Genomic DNA, 15,911 nt, shown 5'->3' on the forward strand with positions numbered 1-15,911 from the left:
CTCCCGCGCCTCGGGAGGAGCGCCAGATGGGCGGGGCGAGGGCAGGCCTGCGCGCGCGCCGCGGCGGCCAACGGCCGCCGAGGCCCCGCCCCCTTCCCCGCCCAGCAGGCATGAAGGACAGGGGAAGTAGCCAATCAGCTAGCCGGGGAGGCGGGCCATCGCGAAGAGGCGGGAAAAGGGGCTGAGGGGAAAAGCTGAGAGGAATCTGGGAGGTGAGAAACAGACGAGGCCCCTGACCCCCGGGGACGAAAGAGTCTTCCAAAAACAGTGAAAAAAATCATCATCATCATCATCAATCGTATTTATTGAGCGCTTACTATGTGCAGAGCACTGTACTAAGCGCTTGGGAAGTACAAATCCCTCTGCAAAGCCCTGGATCCATCCCCAGACTCTCCGGGTCTTCCCAACCTGCCCTCAAGGGCTATAAAATGTTACCAATGTTCTATGCAAATATTATATGTTGCCAATTTGTACTTTCCAAGCGCTTAGTACAGTGCTCTGCACATAGTAAGTGCTCAATATATACGATTGATGATGATGATGATGATAAAGCCAAAATCTATTGACCATCTTTTAGATGCGAGCCCACTGTTGGGTAGGGACTATCTCTATATGTTGCCAACGTGTACTTCCCAGGCGCTTAGTACAGTGCTCTGCACACAGTAAGCGCTCAATAAATACGATTGATGATGGTGATGATGACCAGAGCTTGGGACAGTGGCACCTCCATTTTAGGAATTAGTGGGGAGAACCATGGGGTCAAGCCTCCACTTCAGCCTCTGTAGAGCGCTTGGTACAGTGCCTGGCACTTAGTAAGTGCTTAACCCCCTCCTCTCCCTTTCCATCCCCCCAGCCTTGCCTCCTTCCCTTCCCCGCGGCACCTGTATATATCATCATCATCATCAATCGTATTTATTGAGCGCTTACTGTGTGCAGAGCACTGTACTAAGCGCTTGGGAAGTACAAATTGGCAACATATAGAGACAGTCCCTGCCCAACAGTGGGCTCACAGTCTAAAAGGGGGAGACAGGGAACAAAACCAAACAAACAAAATAAAATAAATAGAATAGATATGTACAAGTAAAATAAATAAATAAATAGAGTAATAAATATGTACAGACATATATACATATATACAGGTGCTGTGGGGAAGGGAAGGTGGTAAGATGGGGGGGGATGGAGAGGGGGACGAGAGGGAGAGGAGGGAAGGGGCTCAGTCTGGGAAGGCCTCCTGGAGGAGGTGAGCTCTCAGTAGGGCCTTGAAGGGAGGAAGAGAGCTAGCTTGGCGGATGAGCAGAGGGAGGGCATTCCAGGCCCGGGGGATGACATGGGCCGGGGGTCGATATGTATATATGTTTGTGCGGATTTATTACTCTATTTACTTATTTTACTTGTACATGTCTATTCTATTTGTTTTGTTTTGTTGATGTGTTTTTTTTTTGTTCTCTGTCTCCCCCTTCTAGACTGTGGGCCCACTGTTGGGTAGGGACCGTCTCTCTATGTTGCCAACTTGTACTTCCCAAGCGCTTAGTACAGTGCTCTGCACACAGTAAGCGCTCAATAAATACGATTGATTGATTGATTGATTAACCAATACCACAATTATGATTGTTGCTAACTTGTACTTTCCAAGCACTTAGTACAGTGCTCTGCATACAGTAAGCGCTCAATAAATACTATTGAATGAATGAATGAATGAATGGTGATGGGGCGAGGGGCCATTCATTCATTCAATCGTACTTAATGATCACTTGTTGTGTGCAGAGCGCTGTACTAAGCACTTGGGAAGTCCAAGTCGGCAACATCTAGAGACGGTCCCTACCCAACAACGGGCTCACAGTTTAGAAGAGGGAGACAGACAAGGGATAGCCTAGACTGAAAGCAATTCCATTTCCTCCTAAACCCATCCCGACTCTCATTCCTCGAAAGGATCCTGAGAGGAAGCCCCAGGCCTAGGAAGCCCCATCAGCAGCCTTATTCATCTCCAAAGAACTTCCCCTCCAACCTTATTCTCTTTTCCACTGTATTCCCCCATCATCCCTGAACCCCCCAAAAGCCCACTCCACCTCCCAACCCTTGTGTTTCCTTTCTCAGACACCTTCCCTGAGTGGCGAAGAACATCTGTTTTCCTGAAATACTCCTCTGAGCTGTGAAGAAACATTCCCAACCATCCCACATCTCTGGAAGGAAAGAGACACTGCGATGCACGTCCCGGAAAGCTTGCGGGACCTGGCAGGCAGCGAGGCAGTGCAGTTCCTGAGTAAACGGAAAACGGTCGCACGGATCTTTGCTGGGGTGAGGGCTGAGCCCCCCCATTTCCTCCCCCCTCACCCCGTTATTAGAAACCTCCTCATCCCATTCCTCCTTATCCCACTACTGTGGGGGAAACAGGCTTTGGAAGACACAGAGGCAAGGGACAGGGTCCCGGGCATCCCGATTCCTAATCCCATGCCCTCTCCAACTATCTAGTATAGTTATCTCAGTCAGGCAATGAACTAATACATGGAAAGAGCACAGGCCTGGGTAATCAAGATCCCTGGGTTCTATTTCCAGCTCCATCACTAGCCTGCTATGTGACCTTGGGCAAGTCACTTAACTTCTCAGGGCTTCATCTGTAAAATAGACACCTGTTTTCCCTCCCTCTTAAGTGGTGAACCCCATAAAAGACAAGGAATGTGGCCCATAAGCTTATATTGATTTTTATCTACCGCCTTAGTGCTTGAAATATAGTAAGCGCTTAACAAATACCATTATTATTATTATTTAGGTCTGTTGGAGAACTGACATGGCCCTTACAAAAGTTTTTGTTCCATCAGAGGAGACATATAAACCATCCACAGCAATATGAGTAGATCGATAAAACCAGGGCTTAATTTAAATTGAAGTTTGCCAGGGTAGTCCTGGACAGAGCCTCAGGACCTCTAGACTTAGAACTGGAAGGAATGGCTCCCATAGAATACATCTCCCAGCTCCTTCTGTCCCTTTAAAATATAAGTGGAAGCAGCGTGGCCTAGTGGAAAGATCCCAGGCTTGGGAGCTAAAGGACATGCGTTCTAATTCCGGCGCTGTCACTTTCATTCATTCATTCATTCAATCGTATTTATTGAGCGCTTACTGTGTGCAGAGCACTGTACTAAGCGCTTGGGAAGTACAAGTTGGCAACGTATAGAGACGGGCCCTACCCAACAGTGGGAACTATTGTGTGACCTTGGGCAAGTCATTTCACCCCTCCGTGCCCCAGTTCCCTAATCTGCTCAACAGGGATTCAGTACTCATTCTCCCACCTACTTAGACTGTGAGCCTCATTTGAGACTTGGTATTTTGTACCTACCCCAGCACTTAGTGCAGTGTATGAGACATAGTAAGCGTTTTAACAAATACTATAATTGTTAAGCCCATTGTGGGCAAGAAACAAGTCTCATGGTTCTTTGTACTATCCCAAGGGCGTAGCACAGGGCATCGTACCCATTAGATACTCAAATACCATTACTTCTTTCAAATCCCTCAACTTTCAGTCTGGTAATCCCAAAGCAATGCCTGTAAATTGACTCATGATTTACAATTTACTAGCTGTAGAAGTAGAACCAGCCATTGGAACCCTGGCATCTCTTCAAGGAAGAAATTAAGATTCGATTCAGCAAGATAAGAATATGTTGAGGAGGAGAGGGACAGGGATTGTGTCCGTAGTTAGAGAAGGGATGGTGATCATTGAGGAAAGCTTTTTTATGGCTTTCTTGAGCAGGATTGTTGGGGTAGAGTCGGGAGGGAGGGTGGATCAGGAGTGTAGCTTGATTTGAAACCAAGACTGTGGAAATTGCTAGAAACTATTCAAATTAGCACTGCGCCTTTGAGTCAAGAATTCTGGCCCCTCAGTATCATCTCTGAGTCTCTCCAAGAGAGGGAATGAAGAAGGAGGGCCATTTTCCTTGACCTAGGAGGGAGGGTGGGGAGAAGATGGCTACTCGAATAGGATGGAAGGAAATAGGAAGAGGACTTAGGAGTCTGCTATCCACACCTTGGGATGCACTCCCAAGGGCGAGTTTGGATATCAGCCCTTCATGGCATTCAGAAATATAATGAAGCTGAAGGAGGCTCAGAAAATAGCGATTGAGATAATCGGTGGTATGAAGAGGCTTCCTCATGACAGATTATTTTAAAAAGATTAGAACTTCACACTTGGGCTAAAGACTGAGAGGGATTATGATCGAAACCTACAAAATCTTGAAGGTGAAAACAGGGCAAACCGAGATTCTGGAAGCACCCACTGAAGTTTGAAGGCAGTCCATTTAGCACAAGAGGAAAGAAATCTTCAGGTGGTTAACATACGGAATTTGTTATCCCAGGAATTTTTGCAGGTCATGGACACCAACGTTCATTCAATCGTATTTATTGAGAGCTTACTGTGTGCAGAGCACTGAACTCAGACTTAACAGGTTCAAGAGTTGTTTGGATAAATTACCATATAAGAAGTCCGAATTGGGTTCCTAGAGGGAGAGATATTAGATGGCACGGATTTAACCTTTAGAGTGGATACAGAAGACAACAAAAGTATTTTTCCCAAACGATTTGGTTGCCAATGCTAGAGGCAGAAAACCGGGCTGGATTGATCTGATCTGGCAGTGGCATTGCTCATGATCTTTTCCTGCACGCTTATCTCCCTTCCTCCAATCTCCCACTACAGGGCTGAGTCAGTCAGGAGAGCAGACTTTGCCCACTTTTAGTTACCACTCTTCCCCTCTCTTCACTCCATCTCCTTCTCTTTACAGCAGTGCTAGCAGGCTGAAACCAATTCAGCCTCTATTTCTACTCCTTTCCCTGCCTGCAGTTAGCTTCTTCAGTGCACTTTTGCTCACAGCTCCCACATTTCGACTTTGGCCGCAGAACTCGAGATGCGGGGAGAAAAGTCGAATCCGTGGGCCCCTTGTCAATCCAGGAGTCAGTCCCCTAATCTCCCTTGTCCCGGCTCTGGTTGGAGAAATGGTAAATGGTTGAGCCAGAGGAAGGGAAAAAACAGTACTGGACTGTTTCCTGCAGATCCTGGGAAAGCCCACAGAGCTGGATTTTCCACAGGCTCCATTTTGGTCCCCCACTTGAGCCTTGTGGGTTTCGGACTCTGGGTCAGAGTCTGTTTCCTTGGAGACCCTTACACCTCAACTTTTCTCCCTCTCCCCGAGCAACACCTCAATTTTGGACCCTGAATCAATCAAGCTTCACCAAAGCAGAGAAGAGGACCCAGGACCAACCCAAATTCCCCGGTCAGTAAGGAGAGCAGTCTTTGCCCACTTTTAGCTTCCACTCTTCTCTGCTTTGGTGAAGCTTAATTGATTCAGGGTCCAAAATTGAGGTGTTGCTCAGGGAAAGGGAGAAAAGTTGAGGTGTAAGGGTCTCCAAGGAAACAGAAAGGCAAAATACCTGCATCCCCGAGATGGCTTGGTGATAGGAACAGGAACCCTTGGGTCCCCAAGGGAAAGATATCAGTCTAAATCAGATCCTCCAAGGTACCCGCTAACATGAGGTCCAGGCTGAGGAAAGAGCTGGGAAAAGGCCCCACAGCCTTCACTCTGTTTTTTTTTTAATGATATTTATTAAACACTTCCTATGTGAGTGTGTGTATGTGTTCCACTGAGCCATGGAGAAACAGCATGGCTCAGTGGAAAGAGCCCGGGCTTGGGAGTCAGAGGTCATGGGTTCTAATCCCAGCTCCGTCACTTAGCTGTGTGACTTTGGGCAAGTCACTTCACTTCTCTGGGCCTCAGTTACTTCATCTGGAAAATGGGGACGAAGACTGTGAGCCCCACGTGGGACGACCTGATCACCTTGTATTCCCCCCCAGCGCTTAGAACAGTGCTTTGCACATAGTAAGCGCTTAACAAATACCATCATTATTATTATTATGTGACTAAGTGCTGGGATAGATACAAGCTAATCATATGGGACACAGTCTCTATCCCATATGGGGCTCACCGTCTGAATTCCCGTGAGGTAACTGAGGCAGAGAAGTTAAGTGACTGGCTTAAGGTCACACAGTAGGCAAGTGGGAGATCTGGAATTTGAGCCGAGGTCCTTCTGATTCCCGGGCCCTTGCTCTATCTATCCACTAGGCCACACTGCTTCCCCCTTCTCCCTGCATATCTGACTTGGTCTCTCCCCTGCCCTCTCCCCCAGGTCTTCTCCCTTATCATTTTTGCTTCGCTGATGACTGACGGCTACATGAATGTAAGCAGTTCCCCGCAGCTGCACTGCGTGCTCAACAACAACGGGGCGGCCTGCAAATATGCCCTAGTGGCCGGCTTCCTGGCTTTCCTCGGGAGCCTCGTCTTTCTCATACTCGACACCCAAGAGCCCTACATCACTAGCCCCCGCCTCGCCACTGTCATTTTCCTCCTGGACTTTGTGCTGTCTGGTAAGCCCTCCCTACCCCAACTCTACCCTCTCTGCAGGTCCCCCCTCCGTTCCCTGACCCCAAAGTCCCACCCACCTTCCCCATTTTCCCCCACCCCACTCTGACCTCATTCCCAGCCTCCCTCCCCCTTTCTTTTCTCCTCTTCTCTTTCCAACCCCTTCTGAGGAATCTGATCATGGTTTGGTGCCTTTTAACCTCCTTGTGTACCCTGAAATCTCCAGCTGCCACCTCTCCCTCTCTGGGATGCATTAGACCCGCTCCCCTGCACTCAGCTTTACCCTCACCTTGGGGACCCAGGTTTCCTCTGCCCACCCACCAGTCCCCAGATCTCTCCACCCCCACCTATTACCCCTTCGGGAAACCAGGTGTCTCACCCCATTTGTCTCCACAGTCATTTGGGCAAGTGTCTGGTTTGTTGGCTTCTGCTTCTTGGCCAACCAGTGGGCACGCTCCCCTCACCACTATCTGCTGGGGAGCAGCAGTGCAAGAGCCAGCATCTCCTTTGCCTTCTTCTCCATCCCTGTCTGGGTAAGGATGCTCCATCCCTTGCTTCTCAGCCTCATGCCTTTCCCATGGCCCTCTACTCCCAAACCCCTACCCTCTGCCCCATATATTGCCCTTATGGTCCTCCTACCTTCCCCCTTGGCCATTCCTTGCCCTTCCCCCCATCCTTCTCCCCTCATGCTCTCCCTCCGAGAGGGTCCTCTTCTCCCAACTTGGTCTTTGTTCTCCAGCCATATGACCTGTCACAAACCCTCCTCCTAATATTCCCCTCCATCCCTTTCCTGCCTGTATTCTCCAGCACCGCCAGTCCTCCTGCTGGTTCTTAATAACCTTTCCCTTGGCCAGGCCCCTGACCTTAGTACTGCACTCTTGGATCTCCAACACCTGGGGCTTTGTCCCCCAGAGTCCTGCCTTTCTTCCTACTCCCAAATTTTCCATGATTGTGTGGGAGTCTTTTCCACCTTCCCCTGCCACTCCTTCGCCAATTCCACTGAAAATACCCAACACGCAGTTCCTCCCTCCTCATTCCAAGCAACAGCACCCATTAAGACCTGTTTTCTCACCTCCTCCCACCCCCTGACCCCAACCTCCAGGTGTACCTGGCATACCTGGCCTTACAGGACCTGCGCAGTGACCCGCCTGTGCCCTACAAGCTGTCCCTGGATGAGGGTGGGGTGATCATGGCCGTGACCACGCTGTCTTCCTCCTCCACCACTGCCACCATCATCCCCAACAGCCCAGGCCACCCTGGACCCAACCCTCCACCCTACTCAGCCACCCCCAAGCTCACCCGCCTTGCCATTATAAGTGACAATTAGCTTGGCTGTGTATATTCTCTGATTAAACAGAATTCTCCTCCTCCCTCTCCCACCCCCCAAAAAAAATGATTGTGGGACACAGCCTCTGCCTGGTTTCTATTTTGTCTTTCTTTCCACAGGGAGGGTTGCAGGGTAAATTAAATCCCTTAAAGGACTGGGGGCGTGGGAAGGGAGTCGGGGTGGACGGCTGGGGTCAGCGTTCCTCAATCTTTGGAAGGAGATGAGACTTAGGATCTGGGTGGGCAGGAAACTGAGGCAGAGCAGCAGCGAGAGTTTGACAAGTGAGAATGAGCAGGAGGACAGGAGTAGAGAAAGCAAGAGGTCTTGTTCTCCTCCTGTTTTATTTCATGTGAACAAGAAATCAACTGTCAATTCTGTACAAAAACAAGGAACTGGACAGATTAGGAGTCCCCTAACCCCATTCCCTTTCCATCCCCTCCCTCTTTGCCAAAAAAAAAAAAGAAAAAAATTAAGAAAAGTTGGGGCCCCTGCCCCCATCCTCTATCAAAAAGGACACACCCTCTCCCATCCCAGGAAGGTGTTTTAGCGTTTGGCAAATTGAACCATTCTTCAGGGGGAGGGGGAGAAAGCAGGGAGGCAAGGGGCAGACTAGAAAGAGAAACATCATGGGGAATGTGGAAGCGGGGGACTGTATCCATGACAACCTCCTGACCAATACGTTTATAAAAAATAAGGGCTCGGAGCAGGAGGGAGAGAAAAATCATCGGAATCAAAAAACCCAAAAAGCAGAAATATCTTTTTTTTCTTTTTTTCTCTAAAAGGCAAAAACTACAAATGGCTGCAACCCCGGGCGATCAAATGCCCAAGGCCTCAGCCCTCATCCCCCCCGAAGTTGGCTCCTCGGGAGCCTGGGGCAGGGGTACCGGGTTAGGTCCATCATTAAAAAAAATCACCCCTGGGCAAAAAGGCCCCTGTCCCCTTCGTGGCAACCCCGCCCCAGCTTCCGCCACCATCTTTTCCTGTGGCCGTCTCTGCTCCAGGGGTCACCTTGGGAACTGGAACTATGCTGGCAAACTCAGCTTCTTCCCCTTTAGGACTGTGGGAGAGAAAGAGAGAAGGGAAAAGGTCACTGCCCCAGATCGGGTTCCCCTGTAACTTCCACATGACCTCAGAAACGAGCCTGGTTCCGGGCTACAAGGCCTGGCTTCCAAGACCCGGGGAGCGGAGGTAGGGTTAGGGAGCGACAGGTAAACTGCTTGAGAGGAGATAAGAGTTGGGAACCTGCGGGGAGGGATGGGGTGGGGCGTGGAGGTGGGATGCCTGGGTCCCTGGGAGAAACGGGAACGTGGATGGAGGGCACCTGAGACCCTGAAGGCCGGGAGACCGACGGCTCGGGAACTAGAACCGGGCCCGCCCTACAACTGAAGTCGGGGAGGACGAGGGAAGCCCGATCCCCTTCCTCTCCTTTCCCTCATGACCCCGGCTCTCCCCACCTCCCCTGGCGTCACCTTTGGTGATGTAGAGGTAGAAGAAGTCACAGTAGAGCACCGTCTGCACCAAGCCGGCCACGATGGCGATGAGGTCGAAGAAGCCCTCAAACTGGTAGCGCCAGATCCAGTTGAAGAGGTAGAGGGTGCGGTAGACCCCCAGAGCAAACAGGTAGTGACTGGTGATGGTCTCCGCCTCGCCTGTCTTGCTGACCATGAAGAGCTGTGGCAGGATGGCCACAGACTCCAGGTAGATGGAGAAGGTCCAGAGGATCTAGGGGGGGTGGAAGAGGAACGAAGAGAAAGGGAGGGGACAGTGGGACTTGGGTGGGAAGGGAAAGATTCCCCCCTACACTCCCGTTTCTCATACGATCTTCCCACCAAAGTCCCACTTATTTTTTAGGCCTATGAATTACTCTCCTATTAAAAATAATCGCTCAGGCTTTTGGGGGTTCCACTGAAAATATTGCTTAGCATTCGTAAGCCCTACCGGGATCGCTGGATAAGAGAGTGAGGGAGGAGGTGAGACTGTAAGATCATTGTAGGCAGGGAACAGATCTACCAACTTTGTTGTTAGTGTCCTTTTCCCAAGCGTTAAGTACAGTGCTCTGCACACAGTAAGTGCTCAATAAATACCTTGATTGAGTGGGAGCAGCCAGGCCCTACTGAACATCAATCATGAGGCTGTGTAGGCTCAGAGGATACCCCCCTTCTCTCCAACCTTACCTCGAGCGGGGTGAAGTCGTGGTTGACGAGAAAGGCCAGGAGGGCCGTGGGGACAACGAGGAACTCCACCCGGAAGGTATCATGGTTCCCGTCGTACGTGGCCTTGAACTTGCTGTAGATCATCCAGACGGTAGCGAAGGAGCAGGAGATGTACACCACCTGGAGCCACAGAGACGCAAGGATCGGCTCAGATCCGGGTCTCCCCCAGGGACCAGGGGATCCTGACCTCAGGCTCCCTAGTCCTTCAGGGATCCAGGTGTCGGTCCTCCCTCCCTGCTCTCCCAGCCTGTGATCCTCTTCCTCATCAACCCTCCCCTTCCCGGGGAGGCAAATTGGAGGGAGACCCCAGGGAGATGGAGGCTTCCCCCAACCCCATCTTCCCTGCCCTCTCCGACACACACACACACACAACGCATACCTTCATGGATGTGTTGTACAGAGAAATGAAGTTAGTGAATAGATCCAGGTACCGGGCAGTGAAGACAACAGCAAACAAAATCTGACTCTTTCCTGAGATCCCTGTGCGGGAAGAGGGGCCGGGCAGGATCCAGTAAGGCAAGGGGAATGGGAATGAGGGGAAAAGAACTGGAGAGCCGAGAGAGCTAAAAGTGCAAGGAGCTGGCCTCAGGGGGTGCCTGGAGGAAAGGGCGGGAAAGAGGCAGGGAGAGGGGGGAGAAGGAGAGGGGAGGTGTTTGGAAGGAGAGATGGAGGGTAAGGGGAGAGTCGGACAGGAAGAAGGATGGGAAGGGGAGAATAGGTCTGAAGGGGACAAGGAGAGGGAAGTGGGGAATGAGAAGGAGGAGTGGGACACAGCTGTTGGGGGATAATGGGGAAAGGAGGTGAGGAAAATGGGACAGACGGCGGATAGGTAGAGGGCATGGAGAGGGAAGGGTGGGATGGGGAGAGGAATGCAGACAGGCTTGGGGAAAGGGAACAGAGCCCACAGCGATCAGAGGCAGGATGACTGCTTTGAACGGGGACTGGGAGACGGATGGGGCAGGCAGAGGGGGAGGAAGGAGACATAGTGCCCAGGGACGGGGGTGGGCGAGCGAGGCAAGGGAGACAAGGAGAGGGCCACGGGAGTGGAGCGACTGGGTTGGGGGAACGCAGGCTGGAAAAGGGAGAGGGGCCCGGAGTGGGGCAAAATCCTGTAGGGGAGAGAAGGGGTTGGGGTATGAGCATGTCACAGCGGGTGGGACACGAAGGACGGGGCAAGTGGGACCGGGGAAAGACCGGGGGCAGGAGGACTAGGGGACGATGGGGCCGCTTCCGACGGAGATGCAAAACCCCGGTCTCGCAGCCGTCCAACGTTTCTCCTCCCCGGGGGCGACAAGGGACGAGAGAGACAGAGAGAGGGGGCCGGCGCTGAGGCCTACACCGCCCTCAAGAGCAGGGCCCTTTCCCAGCCCCGCCCTGCCTGGAGAGCGAGGCAGGGGGCCGGCCCGGGCCTTACGCCAGGCCGGGGCTGCGGGCCTGGCGCTAGGCCTCACCGATCCCGCCTTCCCCGGCTCCGAAGGGGCCCTTCCACCCGACCCTTCCCCACTCCCGGGAAGTTGGGAGGGGGGTTAGGAGGGAAGGGAGGAGGAGGAGGAGGGATGTGTCCGGCTGGGCCCGGCCCCTCCCTCCTCCGCCTCTTCCACTTCCACGTCACCAGCTCCCCCCCACGCATACCTCCTCCACACACAGATTCCCCAGTACCCCCCAACTTTTCCCAACGTCACCCCTCCTTCTGGGAGACCCCCCCAAGCTGGGGAGGGTCCGGGAGCTAAGGTGGGGGGGAAGAGCCCGGTTCCCCCCGAAAACAATCCCGGATTTCCCAAGTCCTCAAGGCCCGAAGGCCCAGTCCCCCAGCCCCCGTCTGAGCCCTAAAGATGGGGCAAGGCTCTCCAAGCGAAAAAAGGGGGCCGGGGTCGCCATTCCTCATTGGCCTGTACCCCAATTCCCCCATGGGCCCCCCGATGTGACCCTCATCACCTCCCACCCCAAGCACCCCAGCCTTCGCAGCCCCTTCCCCGGGAGGTCTCCCCCCCCCGCGACCCCCAATCCCCTCTTGACTCCGAGCCCGGGGCCCTCCTTACCGGCGCAAGACCTCGTCTTCCAGATCTTAAGCAGGAGAAGGATGATGGCCAGAAGATGGGAGAGGTCTCCCAGGAAACGAAACAGATTCATGGCGGCAGGAGTCGGGGGGTCCCCCGGAGGGGCTGGGGACGGGGTGCCGGACACAGAGCCGAGGCCCGGGAGCTGGAGGGAAGGCTGGAGGAGCCGGGGAGGAGGAGGAGCAGGCGGCAGACACGGAGGAGGAGGAGGAGGAGGAGGAGGAAGAGGAGGAGGAGGAGGGAACGGGGAGCTCCTCCCCCCGAGAGGCCGGGCCGGGCCTGGGAGGGGCCGAGAAGGATCGGGAGCGGAGCCAGACCCGCTCCCGCTCCTCCCGGTCATCGGTCCCGGTCCCCACGGATCTGTATCTTCTCCCTCACGCTCTCCCAAATCCCGCTTCCCACTCCCCTGACGCCGCCTTCTTCCCCTGACCATCACCTTGTAACCTCCCCAGCGCTTAGAACAGTGCTTTTCATTCATTCAATCGTATTTATTGAGCGCTTACTGTGTGCAGAGCACTGGACTGAGCGCTTGGAATGTACAAGTTGGCAACATATGGAGACGGTCCCTACCCAACAGTGGGCTCACAGTCTAGAAGTCTTCATATAGTAAGCACTTAACATATGCCATCATCATCCTCACCCCATTCTCCCATGCCCCACCGTCCTCACCCCGATGCCCCTCCCGCTCTCTCTTTCCCCCACGTGGGACAACCTGATAATCTTGTAACCTCCCCAGCGCTTAGAACAGTGCTTTGCATATAGTAAGCGCTTAACAAATGCCATCATCATCATCATCATCCCCCTCCCTCCCCAAATAATCTTACCTTGCCTGCTGTGCCGTCTCCCACACCCCAAAATCCCTGCTTCCGACTCCCTATAATAATAATAATAATGGCATTTGTTAAGCGTTTACTATGTGCAAAGCACTGTTCTAAGCACTGGGGGGATACAAGGTGATCAGGTTGTCCCACACGGGGCTCACAATCTTAATCCCCATTTTACAGATGAGGTCACTGAGGCTCAGAGAAGTGAAGTGACTTGCCCAAAGTCACACAGCAGACATGTGGCAGAGGCGGGATTCGAATCCATGACCTCTGACTCCCAAGCCCAGGCTCTTCCCACTGAGCCACCCTATGATCTCCTTCCTAATCCATCCATCGATCAACTGTATTGGGCGCTTACTATGTGCTCCCCCCTTCTGGACTGTGAGCCCGTTATTGGGTAGGGATTGTCTCTATTTGTTGCCGAATTGTACTTTCCAAGAGCTTAGTGCAGTGTTCTGCGCACGGTAAGCGCTCAATAAATACGATTGAATGAATGAATTAATGAATGCAGAACACTACACTGAGCGATCGGGAGAGTACAATACAACAGAGTTGGTAGACACATTTCCCGCCCACAGTGAGTTTATAGCCTAGAGGGTTATATTTATTTCATACAAAGAAACAAATTACAGATATGTAGATAAGTGCTTTGGGTCTGAGAGAGGGGTGAATTAAGTTGGAGATGTTCTCTCCAACATCCCCCAACCCCCTCTCATCTGCTTTTCTCCAGCACCCTAAAATTCCTGCTCCCTTCCCTTCTGTGCGTCTGCCTTCCTTTGACACCTCTGGATCCTGTCTCTCAGCCCCTTGGCCCCTGTTTCTATGCTTTCCCCCTCGACACCACAGAACCCCTGATTTCCATGACCCTGTCTCATAACACCCCTCCCCAAATCCCTACTCCTCCAATCTAGATTTTCTGATACCTCAGTTCTCTTCCCCTCCAAATTCCACAACATCCCCCAGCCCCCTCTCATCTGCTTTTCTCCAGCACCCTAAAATTCCTGCTCCCTTCCCTTCTGTGCGTCTGCCTTCCTTTGACACCTCTGGATCCTGTCTCTCAGCCCCTTGGCCCCTGTTTCTATGCTTTCCCCCTCGACACCACAGAACCCCTGATTTCCACGACCCTGTCTCATAACACCCCTCCCCAAATCCCTACTCCTCCAATCTAGATTTTCTGATACCTCAGTTCTCTTCCCCTCCAAATTCCACAAGTCCCTCAGCTTCCCAGGAACCACTTCCACTTCTATGGATTCCAAACTGATTTTCCCTAGCAGCCCACCCCACCGCCCTCTGTGATCTTGCCCTCAGAAACACTGAACTCTGTACAGTTATCTAGTGAACTCCCCTTGCCCTTAACGGGGGCAAGATACCCAACCCTCAGTGGGGTGGAGGCTAGGGGAAACTGGCAGGGAGAGAAAGCTGGGGGATGGGGGTGGGTACCCAGGTGGAGGGAGCAGAGTTTTGAGGGGCTTCCTGAAGGGCTGGATGAGGAGGAGAAAGAAGAGACAAGAAAGAAAGAAAGAAGAGCTCAATGGGGGTGGGGGATGCTGTACATATTTACTATTCTACTTATTTTGTTAATGATGTGCATCTAGCTTTATTTCCATTTATTCTAATTCATTCAATCATATTTATTGAGCACTTACTGTGTGCAGAGCACTGAACTAAGCGCTTGGGAAGTCCAAGTTGGCAACATATAGAGACGGTCCCTACCCAACTTGACACCTGTCCACATGTTGTGTTTTGTGGTCTGCCTCCCCCTTCTAGACTGTGAGCCCCTTGTTGGGTAGGGACCGTCTCTATCTGTTGCCAACTTGTACTTCCCAAGCGCTTAGTACAGTGCTCTGCACACAGTAAGCGCTCAATAAATGCGATTGAATGAATGGATGAATGGAGATATGGGAGTCAGTCAGGAAGGGCAGAGGATTGGATTTGAGGGCTGGGAGGGGCTAGGGAGAAGTGGATTGGTCAGGAAGAGCAAATGATATGGGCTCAGAGTTTGGGGGCAGCTGGAGGGTGTGTGTTTTTTGGGGGGGTGTCTGTCAGGAAGGGCAGATCATTTAAGCGCTTAGTACAGTGCTCTGCACACAGTAAGCGCTCAATAAATATGATTGATTGATTGATTTGGGCCAGGAGTCTGGGGGCAGCGAGAGGGAGTGGAGGGCCCATCAGGAAGGTCAGAGGATTTGGGCCTGGGGGTTGGGGGTGGCTAGAGGTATGGGAGTTTGTCAGAAAATGCTCAGGATTTGGGCCCAGGGGTATGGGACGGCTCGGGGTGTGGGGTTTGGTCAGAAATAATAATCATGTTGGTATCTGTTAAGCACTTACTATGTACCAAGCACTGTTCTGAGCACTGGGGTAGATCCAAGGTTGTCCCACATGGGGCTCACAGTCTTCATCCCCATTTTACAGATGATATAACTGAGGCCCAGGGAAGTGAAGTCACACAAAGTCACACAACTGACAAGTGGCGGAGCTGGGATTAGAACCCACGACCTCCGACTCCCAAGCCGGGGCTCTTTCCACTAAGACACACTGCTTCTAAGGGCAGAGGATGCAGACCCCAAGAGCTAGGGATGGCTGGGGTTGTGAGGGTCTGTCAGGAAGGGCAGAGGACTTGGGCCCAGGAGCATGGGGGGGCTGGGGGGGTGGGAATTGGTATGACAGGGCAGAAGATGTAGGCTCTGGGGCTGGGGGTGGCTGGGGGGGGTGAGGGTCTGTCAGGAAGGATTTGGCACTGCGGGTGGCTGGGGTCTAGTGGGAATTGGTCGGGAATCATCATCATCATCATCATCATCAATCATATTTATTGAGCGCTTACTATGTGCAGAGCAGAGGATGCGAGTCTAGGGGCTGGGGGCTGCGGGAATAATAATAATAATAATGTTGGCATTTATTAAGCACTTACTCTGTGCAAAGCACTGTTCTAAGCACTGGGGAGGTTACAAGGTGATCAAGTTGTCCCACGGGGGGATCACAGTCAATCCCCATTTTACAGATGAGGTCACTGAGGCCCAGAGAAGTGAAGTGACTTGCCCAAAGGCACACAGCTGACAATTGGCGGAGTCGGGATTTGAACCCATGACCACAGC

The 15,911-nt window shown here is 52.3% G+C and overlaps 2 protein-coding genes across 2 annotated transcripts; one reads left to right on the top strand and one right to left on the bottom strand.

Annotated features, from left to right (window-relative positions):
* Window positions 1–112: 112 nt before the first annotated feature.
* On the top strand, window positions 113–7,799 carry SYNGR4 (synaptogyrin 4). Its single transcript, XM_038753156.1, has 5 exons — window positions 113–212; window positions 2,095–2,295; window positions 6,166–6,403; window positions 6,795–6,931; window positions 7,501–7,799. The coding sequence occupies exons 2-5, from the start codon at window positions 2,203–2,205 to the stop codon at window positions 7,723–7,725; spliced, it is 693 nt and encodes a 230-aa protein (XP_038609084.1). The 5' UTR covers window positions 113–212; window positions 2,095–2,202; the 3' UTR covers window positions 7,726–7,799.
* Window positions 7,800–8,013: 214 nt separating this feature from the next.
* On the bottom strand, window positions 8,014–12,171 carry KDELR1 (KDEL endoplasmic reticulum protein retention receptor 1). Its single transcript, XM_038753201.1, has 5 exons — window positions 11,978–12,171; window positions 10,318–10,418; window positions 9,900–10,058; window positions 9,195–9,447; window positions 8,014–8,782 (listed from the first exon to the last, which is right to left on the bottom strand). Exons 1-5 carry the CDS (start codon window positions 12,066–12,068, stop codon window positions 8,748–8,750), a joined length of 639 nt encoding a protein of 212 aa, XP_038609129.1. The 5' UTR covers window positions 12,069–12,171; the 3' UTR covers window positions 8,014–8,747.
* Window positions 12,172–15,911: the final 3,740 nt, after the last annotated feature.

Source organism: Tachyglossus aculeatus, chromosome 10 (assembly GCF_015852505.1).
Source record: "Tachyglossus aculeatus isolate mTacAcu1 chromosome 10, mTacAcu1.pri, whole genome shotgun sequence".
Taxonomy (NCBI): Eukaryota; Metazoa; Chordata; class Mammalia; order Monotremata; family Tachyglossidae; genus Tachyglossus; species Tachyglossus aculeatus.